The sequence below is a fragment of the Pocillopora damicornis genome, chromosome 4 (genome assembly GCF_964200805.1).
Source record: "Pocillopora damicornis chromosome 4, jaPocDami1.2, whole genome shotgun sequence".
Taxonomy (NCBI): Eukaryota; Metazoa; Cnidaria; class Anthozoa; order Scleractinia; family Pocilloporidae; genus Pocillopora; species Pocillopora damicornis.
The window spans coordinates 20,655,102-20,670,697 of NC_142673.1; the positions used below are offsets into that span (position 1 = coordinate 20,655,102).

At 36.9% G+C, this 15,596-nt stretch overlaps 1 protein-coding gene across 2 annotated transcripts; it reads left to right on the plus strand.

The window, feature by feature from the left end:
• Positions 1-208: 208 nt before the first annotated feature.
• On the plus strand, positions 209-15,303 carry LOC113685904 (uncharacterized). Of its 2 annotated transcripts, XM_027203482.2 has the most exons (15): positions 209-576; positions 1,952-2,006; positions 3,812-3,892; positions 4,861-4,899; positions 5,615-5,737; positions 5,933-6,012; positions 6,319-6,378; positions 7,610-7,658; positions 7,862-7,882; positions 8,986-9,039; positions 9,440-9,475; positions 9,896-9,943; positions 11,521-11,556; positions 12,068-12,208; positions 13,766-15,303. In XM_027203482.2, exons 1-15 carry the CDS (start codon positions 388-390, stop codon positions 14,206-14,208), a joined length of 1,455 nt encoding a protein of 484 aa, XP_027059283.2. In that variant the 5' UTR covers positions 209-387; the 3' UTR covers positions 14,209-15,303. The 2 variants fall into 2 exon arrangements, with proteins under 2 accessions (XP_027059283.2, XP_089061014.1); XM_089204888.1 differs by lacking the exon at positions 3,812-3,892.
• The last annotated feature ends 293 nt before the right edge of the window (positions 15,304-15,596 follow it).

Sequence of the window (15,596 nt, forward strand, 5' to 3'; positions counted from 1 at the left end):
GACGTCTGAATAACAGAGGCCACTTCGTCACAGTCTATTTACATTGCATTTTACAATTTTATTGCTTAAAATCAGTATTAATAATCTCCATCCTTGCTCAGTCTCGTTGCGTGTTTCTCATTATTTCAAACTTTAATATTTTTCCTAAATTTTGCATATTTATAGTTTTCTCCAATCTATATATTGACCTCTTGCGTGATGTGCTGTCACCCGTGTCATCCTCTGACGCATCATGAGCGAGCGAAACTTGCTCATGACAACCATGACGTGTTCGAGCGACTGAACAGGTTAATTTAAACTTACCGCACCATGCTGTGGACGTCATTCAAGCATTCTTATGGGAGTGTTCATTTATACTGGAGCAAACAAGAAGCACAACGATAAGCGATGCGGGAATCGTTCTTCAAAAGTATTTTCATTTTGTCCATTTGGAGCGAGATTTCAATCATATGCGTGCATTGTCGAAGCTCTTCTAGAATTCCTGATGAATTTAAGATAGCTGGGCAGATAAAGCTCTGTTTGAGAACATGTAACCTCAGCTGGCAAGAAAATGAAACGGAAATATCAAGTAAAGAGGTAATCTAACAATTCCTTCACTTATAGCGGTGTTTATTTTAGTCCAATGAACAACTATTTTCAAAGAATGTTGGCAAAAGCTCCATGTACGAGATTTTAACTATAATTCGTAGACAATATAGTTCAATAACGAGTGTTAAAATTTTCAAAATTTCCAATTTCGTATTTTTCTAGAGGAAACTGTCCTTCTCTGCGAACATCTTTATATGCTCAAAGCATGTCGATGTGAGACCCTCGTCTAAGCTAGCTCGATTATCGGTACAAATTTGCCTCCCATGCATTTGAAAAAGATTCAGCCAGATTATGAGCTGTTGATATGAGAAAACACATGTACACTTCCTTTATTCAGAAATAAACAAAGAGCGACCTTTCAAGTTTAGTCCCTAACGGGATGAAATTCATTTGAAAAGAACCAGCAGCGGTGGTTTATTTACTTAGGAAAAACTGGCAAACAATGACCTGGATTGGCCCTACTTCTCATAGAAAGAAAATATCATACATTTTAAAAGAAAAAATGTTGAAAATGACGGTAATAGAGTCAAACTGATGAACGGGCAAATATCAAAAGACCCTGAGGGCTAATTACGCGTGAAAAGTTTACCTCTTTAAAAATAACGTATGAATAATTGGGTCTAGAACAATCGTAAACGCAAACTATTCGACTTAATCATTCAGTCCAATTTCTGCGTTCTATATTTCGAAAAAATGTGAATTTGTAAAACCTATTCCACCATTGGAAAGAAAAAAAATTAATAAACCGACCAAAACAAAACAAAATAGATTGGGAGATAAAAAAAGTAACACAATTGAAGAATATTTTGCTTGTACGCAGTAGGGGTACATCAAGAACTAAAATGACAATATCCGCTGTTATACTCCCTATTTTCTATATTCCGAATATTCCTCTCTCTTTATTTCCCAACCTCTACATTTTCCACTTTCTGCAAGCCTGCTTTTTGCATTTTCGACGCTTTTCATTTTTAATACTCGGCTATTTACAATATTCGCTCTTTGAACACCGTAGTTACCATCTAGCCTCCGATTCAAGATTGTTTAAGTTTGAGGTTTTTTTAACTAAAATCAGAAACCCAGAGGATTAAAAAGGCTTTTTTGATCCTCATTTTTGACTACTACTGCATAAAAATGCATCATAACAAAACATACCAACCTATGCCATCCCATACACATAAAACACCAACACCACTTACTACTTGGAGAAAACTCTATTCGAAATTCAAACATGCTCAGTCTCAAATCCATGATTTTTTTGTTTCGGTTTAGGACAATTCGCTGTATGCCTGTAAGAAATCTATAGTACAGACTATTGTCACCTTTCTATGAATTAACAATATTCTCCTGTTTTTCTTTTGTGCAGTCACACGGACGTCATCAGTGTTGTTACGACAAATGTCGAGTTTTTGTATTGAAGAGTAAGTAAATAATAAAAAGAGTAAGTAAATAATAAAAAGAGTAAGTAAATAATAAAAAGAGTAAGTAAATAATAAAAAGAGTAAGTAAATAATAAAAAGAGTAAGTAAATAATAAAAAGAGTAAGTAAATAATAAAAAGAGTAAGTAAATAATAAAAAGAGTAAGTAAATAATAAAAAGAGTAAGTAAATAATAAAAAGAGTAAGTAAATAATAAAAAGAGTAAGTAAATAATAAAAAGAGTAAGTAAATAATAAAAAGAGTAAGTAAATAATAAAAAGAGTAAGTAAATAATAAAAAGAGTAAGTAAATAATAAAAAGAGTAAGTAAATAATAAAAAGAGTAAGTAAATAATAAAAAGAGTAAGTAAATAATAAAAAGAGTAAGTAAATAATAAAAAGAGTAAGTAAATAATAAAAAGAAGTGAAATGATAGTATTCTATCCTGTATGAGATGTAGCGGATATAACAAATTTGGCGTGCTAGATTGAGAGATAATGTCGGAAGAGACACGTAAATAGCTTGATGTTTTTATGATTTAACGTAACGTCAATCAATGGTTAAAATCAGACTCAATTTATAGAGGGTAACACCTAATAGTTAAACAACTAATACAGCTGTGACTCTCTTAATGAATGATACATTGTTAGAATGGATTTCCTAACACTAGTTTACTAGCTCTGATCTAACAAGGAAAGTGTGGGTCACCGCTTATAAAGGTGACGCTTACCGAGCTGTCAATCTCTAACCTTCGTCATGATTTTATACTTAACTAGCGAATCACGCTAAGCTACGCAGAGCGGAGTTCGCATACTAAGTAGGTACTTCGCGATGTTTACGCTTTACAAAATGACTTCTTAGTCTTACGGTCAAGGTCGCGCGAAACAAAAACTAGATTGGTCAGAATTATAACAACCTTACAAACAGAATTAAAATCATAGCTGAGGAGATATCCTAAGAGAAAATAGTCCTCGAAGACTGTTACATAACAACAGAATAAACAGAAAATTCGAAGAAGAAAAGGCGTACGCAAGGTACCGCCCCCTAAAAGAGCTACGTGCTATTCGTATAAATTACCTGATTATAAATTCAGTGTGGAGGATGAAAAGTACTATATGTTTACACCTAAAAAGTCACTTCTAAGTAAAAGAGGTGTAGAGCGTGCTAATTTATACCTGTAAGATAAGACCTTCAAAAGGAATAAGAAATGATCAAATGGCTTATTATAATTTTTACTGAATGGCTTGTGTTAATATATTATTTCCATTCATTTTCCACGGTCAAATAAGTGAAAAAAACACCTATAATGAAAATTCTTGCTAGATGCCAATTTTGTCTTTTAACAATATTACAAATTAAATGATATATATAAAAAATTACAATGTCAAAACTTCTTTAAAAGTTAATGTGCATATTACCCACAATATACGATCTAATATATTCTGAAGAAAAGGTTAAAACTGTTTCCCTAATCTGACTTAATTAATATGTTATACAAAACATTCGTTGAAATATTTATAGATGAGGAGGTACGTATCTTAAGCGGAAGGTGATTCCAATATTTGGAAGTTGTCGCGGTAAAAGTAATATCTCCCTCTTTCACTCGATATATCGTAGCTTTTGGGAAAATGTTGTGATTGGCGCTCCGTTTGCTTCTACATGTACTTCACGTGTGGAATAACTAGTTAAACGAGAGCCGTTGAGAGCTCGAGGAATTCAGTCAAGTTTACATACCGAAAAAGGGAGATCTATTCACAGCCTCCCACTCTTCCTCAGCTGAAGCCCCCTCCCTTGTACTGTAATTCCAGATTTTCTTCGTCCCCGTGTGAATAACCTGAAACCATCGCGCGACCAGCAGACGAAGCCACCTTTCAAGAGGCAAAAACGAGGTAACAAAAAACGTTTTCCTCAAACGATGATAAGCTGATTTACTAAAAGCCAAGCATTACACTTACATAATAGCTGGTTACGTTGACTATAGTTGATAGAAATGACTAGATTGGGACACCAAAAGTTTTTTTAAGTTTAATTAGATAGTTCTATTTTAAATTTAGTAACAATGAGTAAAAAAAAAGCAAAAGATTGCCGATCGGATCACAGTTAAGCCGTTTTTAACACCTTTGTTTTTTTGTATTTGAATTTTTCCGGGTTTTCAATCAGTCCCCGAGTGATCGTCACAATCTCAGAGTAAAAGTGGTTTCAAAAAAGGGGGTAAAAGGGGGGAGGTAAACAAATTGAAAATGTGTATTATTCAACGCATAAATGTTAACACACTCATGGGAAGGTCATTTGTAGTGAAGATGAGTGGTTCAACTAAGTTTAACGAAAAGAGCAGAGAAGGTTTGCTTGACTGCATCAGTGTTTAACTAAATTCATCATACAGATGAGGCACGTATCGAGCTGGTTGATTGACCGTTAATACGTGCGGTCGCCTTGAGCATCTTTTTAAGTCCTATTTTTGGCAACAATGAGACAAGAGCGATAAAGGTTGATGAGTTAACCTTTGCATGTTAAGTACGGTCGGAAAGCTCGCACAAAGTGCTGAGAGGGAAAAAGAGGCTGCTAGTATCGCTGCTAGGCACAAACTATTGACTATTTGCGGTTTTCGTCACAAGCTTAGTGTTTTAGCAGGAGTGCAAAGTCGTGGCTTAGTCTAATGGTCAATCAACAATATCGATTCGCCCTGCATTTTAAACAGAAATATGGTTCATTGTGACTCCCCCTGCTTCTTTTGGTTCAAGAGCGTTATTGACATTTCATTATGGACAAGTCATTGCAACCTGGAAATTATTTTCCCGTGCTCTTCGAATAATGGCCAGATCTTTATCCTTACAATTTGTTTGCTATTTTCGTACAGAAAGCTCCCTGAGCCACCGAGAAGATAGCTCTGATAACGGTAAAATAAAAATATGCCTTTTTTGTCACGAATAGTCCAGTACTGCAGAGTGTTTTCTTTTTTCAACTTTGTTACCACCATCTTAGTGCTGAGTATTTGCCTTACTTGATCACCTTTGGATTTTAGTTAGTTTGTCTGATTTCTTTTAAAACCCTTTTTTTCTTTCTGTCTCTTTGTACTTGACTTTTCGTTTTGTATTTTGTTTGCTTGTTTGTTTTTTTCTTTTGGTTTCCTGTCTTTTTTGCGTTCTTGTTTCAGCTGCTTTAGTCCTGTTTTATTTCTTTGTTTATATTTTTCGAAGTGATTTGACTTGTAATTGAAAGAAAGCAGAAAATTAGTTGTTTCCCTTAAATCTGCTGACTCGGCCTTTGTGGTGCTGTACAAAGCTCGGTATGATAAACCGTTACCACCTTCTGTATCTGGTTTCTCAAATTTAGGTGATACTAGTTTGACAGTCATAGGTATAGCAAACCTACCCTAACCACTTTAAGAAAACTAAAAAGCGAGTTGTTAACTTACATTTTGTGCTAAAAAAAAAAAAAATGTCATTAAAAGGTATTTCAGAACTCGGCGTTTCATTCGTTTTTGGTGCAGACACATTTAGCAAGTGCTATTTGTCATTTTGAATGTACCAGTGCTAAATTTATCATCGAGAGTAGATTTATTTCATTTTCTCTAATGATTAATGCATGGTATTGTAATTTTTCAAACAAAGATTGCCTTTTGGGGAATACAACGAATTCCATTTTCATAAAGCCTAACATGAAGTTAGTGAGATTCCAGGAACTTAACAACACAGGAACATACATGTTGAACGTGACGTGGATACCTTTGCAAGGTATGTAGAGTAACAATATAATGGTGTCACATGTCAATCAAGAAAAATGATTCCTGCTCGGACAAGACAAATTATTTCCAATTCTGCTTAGCCTTTTCGGCAAACCTTTTGAAAACCAGTAATTATCCATTTGCGTTGGTAAAAGGTTGCTTTGTTTGTGCGAGAAAGATAGTTCGCATGTGATCTTTATTACAGATGACGATCTCATCTGGGATGGATACATGGTGATTTACAAAGTTGCAAAGGAAAACTTCAAATGCGTGAACTTGGATAAGGTAAGAATTGCTAACATCTGGGGATTTAAATGATATTCATAATGGCTAGGTTTAAAATTAGATCAAACTTTTGCTGAAAAAAAGTATGGAGCAACTGAAAGCTTGCATTTCTTAGAATACTTAGAACTTCTTCAAGTTAATTTATTAATTTTACCCTTTCGTAATTATGCTTTTAATCGACTTTTGTACTTGGTTTTACCTCAAACATCGGCCCTAGATGTTAGGTGCGAGGGAAAAGTGTTTTTTGTTTTTAGCAGAGACACATTGAGGTTATTCATTATTATGCAACCATGACATCTTTTTCAGAATGTCACGAATTTTGTGGTAAAGAGTAATTTGACAAGAAGTGTTAATTTCTTCTTCTCTGTAAGTGTTTCCAATTTTATGTATTTAACAAATAAAAATTGATGAGGGGAAGATAAGCTTAGGAACTTTAAAACAATATTACGGTCGATTTCGATAGCAGAAAACTTGAATTTAGAGCGACGCAGGAATCTGAGGAGCCCTTTGAAGCGGGAAAGGAAATGCGTTTTAAGCCCTATGCATCCGTTTTACTCTGGTTTTTGCACTTTTAGGCATATCAAATATAAAAGTTTGATTGGGGTTTGACAGTGGGACCTATGAAGCAGCATTTACGGTTGTTCGAAGGTTTCATGCTTTTTTTTAAGAAAACAGACTTAAGGCTTGAAGCATCGACTGTATAGGCCGAATACCTTGTGCAAATTTAAAACTATTATGAATGACATATCATAGCGGAGCTCGCAGAGCGTAGCCCCATAACTATACAAAATAGCAGTAACCCATCAAGGCGAAAAAATTTGGATGTACGACCGTACAAGGTGCCACTTTTAACATGCGTCAACTATACCGCGGGCACGCCAACGCCACGGCTTTGTCCAGTAGTCCAGTGGTCAGTGCATTGGGCTCCAAGTCGGACGAGGGGGGTTCTATTCCCGGCGGGGGAAAGGCGTTGTGCCCTTGAGACGTACGGGAAAAAAAAATGCGAGCTCCGCTTTTAGGCTTGGCTAAATCTACATATTAGTAGTATGAATCCAACTCTGTGGAGTGGTACAGCGTTCACTGCATCCACTTCAACAAAAGACCCCACTCGGTTCCTGAAACAATAATGTAATGTAATATCTGTGTTTTTTACCTTTGATTATTTTGTGCAGTACCGCACGGGGTTGATAATGCCTTTGAAGTTTAATTCTTGTATGTCTTGGCGCCAATATTAGAAAGCCCTTACGAGTAAATGAGGCAATTTTAGGAAACGTCCCGAGTAATCAAGCAATTTTTAGCAAACGTCCTGTCTAAACGACGGGCGGGTGAAAACAGCACAAAAAAATCTAGTGGTGGAAAAATCTTGGCCGAGCGAAGGTCCAGCGCCTGAGATAGGCAATTCGACTTGTTAATTTGTAAATAGATTCTGACTTGGGTAGATTCTCCATTATCAAGTTGTATTCCAAAATGTCTTAAAACATTATTTAAATTTACTCACTAATGTCATAGCTAAGCTCAACCAAAGGGTCACTGTGGCGTGTTCCTGAATCGCCGAAAATTTAGTGTGGCATTGTTGTCTTTTTTTTTTTCCTTTAAGGTTTTTGCCCGGCCATTCACTAGTGACAACCCTGCGGATTTTGACATAGGTTAGTTGCCTCTAACCGAGACCGTTTTTGTTTCTTAGCGTACAGAGACTGCCAAGGGCGTTAATAATGTTTGAATTACATATTTCTAAACGAGGAAAGGCTCAACGCGGCTGCCACATCACACATCAGTATGTCCTGTCTCTTCTGTCTAACTCTTTTCTTTCTTTTTTCCTCGTCTAATTTTGTCCTTTTTTTTTGTGCAGTTTGTCGCATCCCATGTAAAGGTGGGTATTTCGATGAAATTTATAAATAAAGATCTATATATAAGTATTTCTAAATGCGTATTGTGGTGGTCACTTGAAATATGAAACACAACTGTTAATTTAAAAGTTAATCGGTTGATACTAACAGCAGAATGAAAATGCGTCGATCAGTTCGAAGCTTCAAACCCTCCCATCTGCACCCAAACCCGGGCAACATTCTCGGGCGTTTGAACTTTTGAAGATTGGTTCCTTCAAATTCCCGCTCAACACTGAGTGTTCAGATGTCCCACCCAAGTGCCGGAACTGATCAGAGATGTTTTGTAAAGGATACGATCAGCGACCGTGACTTTCTTGTACACCTTTTCTTCTGTGCAATCTGCTAACGAGAGCGACTTCGAAATTCTTTTCCTTTAAACACCTCCATATCAAAATATATGTATTCCGCTAGAAAAATGACAGTTCCGGTTTAAATTCCCCACCCCACACAGGAAAAGTTCAAATTTTCTGCACTTCAGGCACGGACGATGGTCAAATGTCCCGTGGGTTGCCTGGGAGGGGGATGTTGTAGCTTCGAATGGATCAGTGCATAAGCTTTATCTTTAAAGATATGTGCAATAGTCTAGAAAAATAAATATATCATAATTACATCATATCCTATATATCAATATGCACGATAGAGCATGACTAAGCATAACAAGGTAAATATTGGAACACGCTAAAATAATCAGGAGATGTTTCTAGCCCGCCCACAAAGTTACACTTCTTATTCATGGCAAGCTTCTTGGAAAAACAATAAGCCAGCCTGCAACATCTGACCACCTTGATCACACGTATAATACTTTAAACGCTTGAAAAAGCTTACCAAAGTTAATTCAGCATGTAGAATCGAGACAACATTTTATATATTCGGGGTAGATGTATAGCCTATGATGTTCACCAAGAGATTATAAACTATAATTATATCTTGAGCTTATTCTGTAAATGTATTTTACCCACGTGATGGTTTTTTAAGTTGTTTAGCAGCCAATAATAATTTTATGGGCTCTTCAATTTAATGTTTTAACTCACAAGTAGGGCTTGGGTCAGATGCACTTCATAAGAGTGAAAAATTTGTGTATTCATAGAGGCGAAGCCAATCAATCACGAGGCAACTGGCCCTTCTTCGACTCCTGATCCAGGTTTGTTGCTGGTTTTGTTAGCAGAAACAGTCACTACGAAAGCTTCTCTTTGTATAAGTATACATCTGTATATTGGACTTAGCATTACCCCTTTTAAAGCAAACGCGAATCGCAACCAAGGAAGAAAGCAGAAAACTTTTTGTCAGCAACCTTCTAACGCACTTTAAAAGGACAGGCGGCGGTTGTTGTTGTTGTTATTTTTGTAATCATTGTTATTGGCTATTTTTTTTTAAATCTGTAAAATTTTGAGTGCCATTTAATTGTAACCTCTTCCAGAGGATAATCTCTTGCGAGAAAATCTCGGCTATCTAGTTTTGAACCAGGTGATGGCTCACAGTTTTTAAAGATGTTGAAATATTGTATGACTTTTTCACTTTACTTATCTCTTCCTGATACACAGCTCACGACCCGAATGCAACAACTCCTAGGATCCCAGGTCTCTCGAAAAAAGACTTTTAAGAGTATTTTATATACCCTTTTATATCTTGTTTTGTTTATCTGTCGAAGTTGATTAAGTTTCGATCTTTGCTCTCTTTATATGGACCAATGGAAAGACGGGAACTTCAGAAACAATTGCATAATATTATTGCCATTTTTTCTTTTTATAGTTCCAGTCTCATGTTTTATCTTCAAAGCACGTGTTCAGATTATTATCTTTCTTGTACTAAATGTTATCTCAAGTAAGAAGAGTATTGTTAGACTGACAAGTGTCGTCGCTCTCACTTAATTGTGATTAAACAAAGTTTATGGTCGTTTGGTTGCAACTCCTTTCGTTACGTTTCTAGAAGCAGCCATAACGTAGCAGTTTTACGTTAAGTCGGTTTTATTTTTATCTATTTACTTTTTGATTATATAGTTCCTTCTTCAAAGATCAATCGAACTTCTTCGTCACCTCCGACTTCAGGTTTGTCCGAAAATACTTAACACCATTCTTAAAAAAGTAATGACACTTTGTAAATGATGATACTTCTGTTTAAATCAAGGTAGAAGTAGAAAGCTCCAAGGCTAATCGAGGAATTTCGATCTTGTTGCGCAGTTCGGGAAATTTCAGAAATTTCATAAAGCTAATTGCATGAATAATGATATTGTTAAAGAATAGTGATAGTAATCCTTAACTTTACGCAACCCCGTGCGATCAACTTACTTATTTTCCTATGGTGCTTTTTACTTTATAAAATAATTCAAATAGTACGCGCGCTCTGATTGGCCATAAAACCATTTTACATGAGCGTATGTAAACACGGTTTTCGTTCCTCTTTCACTAGTTATTTTATGAAAGAAATGTAAAATGGTTTCCGTGTTTACATAGCCTGATGTAAACACTTAGGAGGTTGGGAGAACACTCTATAAGCTGGAAACCGCTTCGCGTCGTGGTTTCCTACGCTTATCTCGTGTTCTCCCAACCTCCCATGTGTTTACATCAGGCTATGTAAACACGGAAACCATTTTAAATTTCTTCAATATACCACACAAGTTAATAGTTCTTTTCGCGCGCGCTGATTGGCTGGTTTGGATGCTAATATAGCTAGTGCTATATTAACATTGAATCGAGCTAGAAGTAGTATAAATCTACGGCTGATCAAAGGATTTCAATCTTGCTGCGCGACTTGGCAACCACAGCAGATTCTGAAAAAACGCGTGATGTTTTTTATTACTTCCCCCGGTTCCATACAATTACTTCAATTAATAAGACCTCTTTGTCTCCTCCGACTTCAAGTTTGTCAGAAAATACTGAACACCATTCTTAATAACGCTTTGTTGCCGATGATTTTTCTTTATAAAACGAAGTGGGGCAGCTCCGGTCCACTGCTGATCGAAGGATTTCGATCTTGCTACGCGACACAGACATATTGGCAACTGCTGAAAACACGCTTGATATATAAACAATGGCCTAATTTGGCGCGAAACTAAAGTGCACAGATATTTGTCCGCGGACATTATGTGTTCCGAGATATTTACAGTTTTCCGAACATCATTCTTAATAACAGTTTTCCAGACACTATTCTTAATAACAGTTTTCCGAACACCATTCTTAATAACAGTTTTCCGAACACCATTCTTAATAACAGTTTTCCGAACACCATTCTTAATAACAGTTTTCCGAACGCGAAGCTCGAGGAAAACTGTAAGCTTCGAGGAGCATATGATTATACGAGCATATTTTCGCGCCAAATGGAGGCTATTTAATTGTCTTTGAATTGTCGTTGAAATATTTTGCAACGAGCTGGGGAAAAAAAATTACAAACACCTTACTGTTTGCTGAGTGAAATGTTTACTTCTCAGTTCTAAAGTAAGACTTAACGAATAGGCAAATATGTCCTTGTTCTGTAAAAACCAGAAAACGCTTTTCTTCCCTTGGATTTAATTCTTTACCAACGGCGTGGAAACAAAAATATTGTATGGATTATGATAATCCTTAATTATACTCGGTCTTATGCCACTATTTACACTCTTTTTTTTACTTTGTTTTGCTTTGTGCAGAGATGAAAAAGACTTCTTCGTATTCTGCGACTTCAGGTTTGTCAGGAAATACCAAGCAACATCCTTAAGACTTTAATAAAGCTTTGTTTGCACACATAAATCTCTTGTTTGTAATTGAGTTTTCTAACGAGCTTTTCTCGTATATTGAAAAAGTATTACTCTGTTTATTTCAAAAGGATTTTTTCTATGTTAAAGCTTGATTTACCCTGATTTTAAGATACCTTGACCTGTTTAAATCATACCGATCAAACTTGATATGCGTTAAAAATTTGCATCGGACATTACATGCAAAGGAACTTTTCGTGCCAGTCGATGTAGAGCTATATTTCATAGGTGCGATAATTGAGCCTTTGAAATAAAATCGACGACTGCTGTTTAATAATAAATAAATTTTGCAGAGAAAACGATTTACAAGCAATTATTAGATTCGTTTGCACTATTTGGTTCTTCCTTTCATTCTCCACTAGAATACTATGCGATTCCAAGATGGAAAAGAAACACTGCCAAGGATGCTTTCACTGATATGCTATTTCGTCATCTCTTTCAGGTCATAAAAATAATATGATTGCCTATGTACTTGCAACTGTTACCATCTCGGTATTCGTTATCATTGTGGCTGCTTTGATCATTCACTTGCGCTGCCGTCGACAAAAACCGAAACCAAGGGAACCATCTGTCTCCTTAACAGGTACATGTTCAAATCGCCAACTGTGATGATAGAGATCAAGGAGATCACTTGCGGTTGACTTCTGTTTTGCGCAGTCATGCAATATGCTCTGACTGTCCGTGTCTGTCCTCTGTCTGTTTGTCTGTCTGGGTCTCTTTTTCTGATACTTTTTTAAACGATAAACTAGTGAGCAGCAACGCACGAGCTAAAATAGTAAATACTAGATTTATTTTCCTACGCGTTACGCGCGAAAAAGCGTGGAATAAGGTATTTTTCAATGCTCGCGACCAGCTGTTGTAGTCCTATGAGAATCGTGCAGGGTCTGGTATGGTTTTTCCAACATGTGGGCCGTCATGTTTAAGTATTACGCGAAAATTTTGGGGTCCAATGTGTTAATCTTCATGTCAAGCCCCTGATGTCACGGTCGTAGTCTTGTAACCATACAGGGTCTGGCGTGGTATATCTTAATGCCCCCAACCTAGTGATGCAGCCTCTCACGAAAAGCGTGGGGTCGGATATTGTATTTTCAATGCTTGCCACCTAGTGTCATAGTCTTGAGAAAAGCAAGAAGTCTGACATGGTGTATTTAACATTCAGGAGCTGATATTGTAGTCTCACGTGAAGAATATGGGGTCTACACGGAATTCCAGTGTTGTGGACATGATTTTGCAGTTCTGGGCAAAAAGCATTACTGCTACGTTAAATTTAAAGTTTTGAATTTGATGTTGTGGTCATGTACACGCGCGTGGGGTCTGATATGGTATATCAATGTTCATGACCTGATGTTGCAGTCTCGTTGTCTCGAGCTAAAATCGTGGGGTCTTATCTTGTATGTTTCATGACTGATTTCGTAGTTTGAGCAGAAAGCTAATTGCATGTCATTCCTTATTAGCAATGTCGCTCGTCCGTTCGAACTTTGCCTCTTGAATCTCTGATATTGGTGCCTGAGACTGCTAGTCAAGGATAAAATTCTAAGATTTGGGAAACTAAGATGGGGGCCTGAGATGGGGGGTTGGCATCGGGGGTCTGAAAGGGGCGGGGGGGTCTGAGATGGGGGGTCTGAGATGGGGGGTCTGAGATGGGGGGTCTGAGATAGGGGGGTCTAAGATGGGAGTCTGAGATGGTAGGAATGTTCCAAACCCTGCTCTACCATTAATTGAGGATCAGATAGCCACTGCCCAAAATTCGTAAATCTAGATGGTGTAATTTTTCTCGGTTATTTTGGTTTAGCATCGTTAAATTTTAATTCATTTCAGCAAGCATAACTCGTTGTATATGATGCTTTTCAGTGATTTTGTTGTCATTCGGCATTGAGACAATCTTTTGGCGGAAAATCAATAAGATTTTCCAGCTAGGCTCCTAATCTCGATAATCGTGTTAGAGTGTAATAACTTCAGTCCGGTTACTTCAATTAATCGATAATATTATGAAGGTTTTCTTGCAGGCTACTGTTCAAAGTTGAACCACCAATGAGATGGCGGCGCTTTCCACACTTAGTATTTATTAATTGTTTCAGTATATCTGCGTTTTTGTTAGTTGTACCGTGCATGTTTCATATCCAATTATTTCATGTTTCAGACATGCAGTTTGAATACGATGCGTTTGTTATATACAGCTCCGAAGACGCAGATTGGGTGGTAAGAACTCTTATTCCAACTCTTGAGGAAAAGTACGGTTTAAAGTGCTGTGTTCATTACAGAGATTTTCTTCTTGGAGTTCCCTTTCGTCAAAATATGGTTGACAGCGTTTACAAGTGTAAGAAGAATATTGCTGTTGTGTCCACTCACTTTTTCAATAGTAACTATTGTGGCACAGAACTAGATTACGCTCTTCATCGACTTATGGAAAAGAAAGATGACAGCCTCGTAGTAATCAAACTTGACGATGTCCATAATAAGAAACTACCCAGGGAACTCCGAAAAAGGAGTTACATAGACTATACAAAGTCCACTGATAAAGAAACGTGGGAGAAAAAATTAGTAAAAAGCTTGACGTCCACCAGATTTTTACTAGAACAATGACCAAATGATACAAGGGATACTTAGAATGGTGAGGTATTGTGGCGAGAAAGATGATACCGTCTTGGGTAAAATCATGCTATTAACCACCTAGGAGCACCGTACGAAAGCAACTTGATGGACTTATCATTAAGCAATAGGCTTTATGCATCTTTACGTTGAAATAACCATATTTATAAAAAGCCTCATGCCTTTAGAGGCACGGACTGGTGACTTTAATTGGATGGTATTCTCTAGACACTGAAATCAACTTGATTTGAAGAAACGCGCACTTTAAAACGTTTAGAAAGCAGCAAAAATTCATGATAAGTTTTAACGCAAAGAGGCTTAGAAGGAATTTTCAGTTTAATACGTCATCGTAAGTGGGTTTTTTTCTAAATGGGGCGGGGTTTTGGGTTGCTGATGACCCCCGCCCCACCCCCTATATCATTTCATACACTTTACTTGCATAGAAATCATTTCTGTTTATTTTATAACGCTTTTCTTAACGTTTTTACATTGATAGAAATACAAATTCCCGGATTGATAAGTTAAGAGATAGAGTTGGATTGCCATTATACAAGTCAGCAAAATAACGCTGCTAAATTTAATGTCATCCTATGGGAATTTTTTCTTCTAAACATTGTTCACAGGCGCCAGGCTTACTCTTCCGGAAACTTAGAGGAGCACAGATGCAATTTCTCAGTTTGCAAATTTTTTCTCTTTCTCTATTGGCGGTAACATTTTTAATAACATTGCTCAGAAATTGACAATTTATTTGGCAGTCGTCTAGGTCAAAAGAATCGGTATGATCGTCTACATCTCGCTTTGTGAACGTGTTGGGGATGTCATCTTCCTCAGTGTCGTGCCATGCAACAGGTTCCGCATGGGCAGCTACATCTCGTTTGACTTGTGGCCTACTGTGCGTTGAAGCCGCGAGCAGAAAAACAATCATGGCTTTGAAGACAGCACCCTCAGAAAAACCGGTGAAAGATAAAAGATAAGAAAATACTCGAGAAACGTAAATAATTTAAAGAAGATAGAGATATAATTTGAAATGTTACACGTACATATGGTAATGCAAAGAAAGAATTCATTTGTATAAAGAGTGATATCGAAGGCGATGTGTTCGTCTTTATACTGCGATTATCGTCATGGTTTAGAATTAAGATTATTAGGATAGCTACGCTGATTCCGGAGATATGCGCACTCTGATTAGCCAACAATCGACTTGTTTTTCACTGGACGCTAAGGCACAATAGTCTTGGAGATGCAGTTCCTGTCGTGGAATTTTTTTTTTTTTCGATTTCAGTTTCAATTTAAAATACCTTTCTGAACCGCCTCTTGCAATACAGCTCCGGTTTCGGATACTTTTGATGACCATTTTGAGGTTTTAACTCAAATATACCTTC

What these genes read in the sequence shown, in the direction of transcription:
- LOC113685904 (XM_027203482.2), top strand. Translation starts at nt 388, where the DNA reads ATGCGGGAATCGTTCTTCAAAAGTATTTTCATTTTGTCCATTTGGAGC. An exon ending in AATGCGTGAACTTGGATAAG is followed by an intron (nt 6,013 to 6,318) that starts GTAAGAATTGCT and finishes CATCTTTTTCAG; the next exon opens with AATGTCACGAATTTTGTGGT. An exon ending in CCCTGCGGATTTTGACATAG is followed by an intron (nt 7,659 to 7,861) that starts GTTAGTTGCCTC and finishes TTTTTTGTGCAG; the next exon opens with TTTGTCGCATCCCATGTAAA.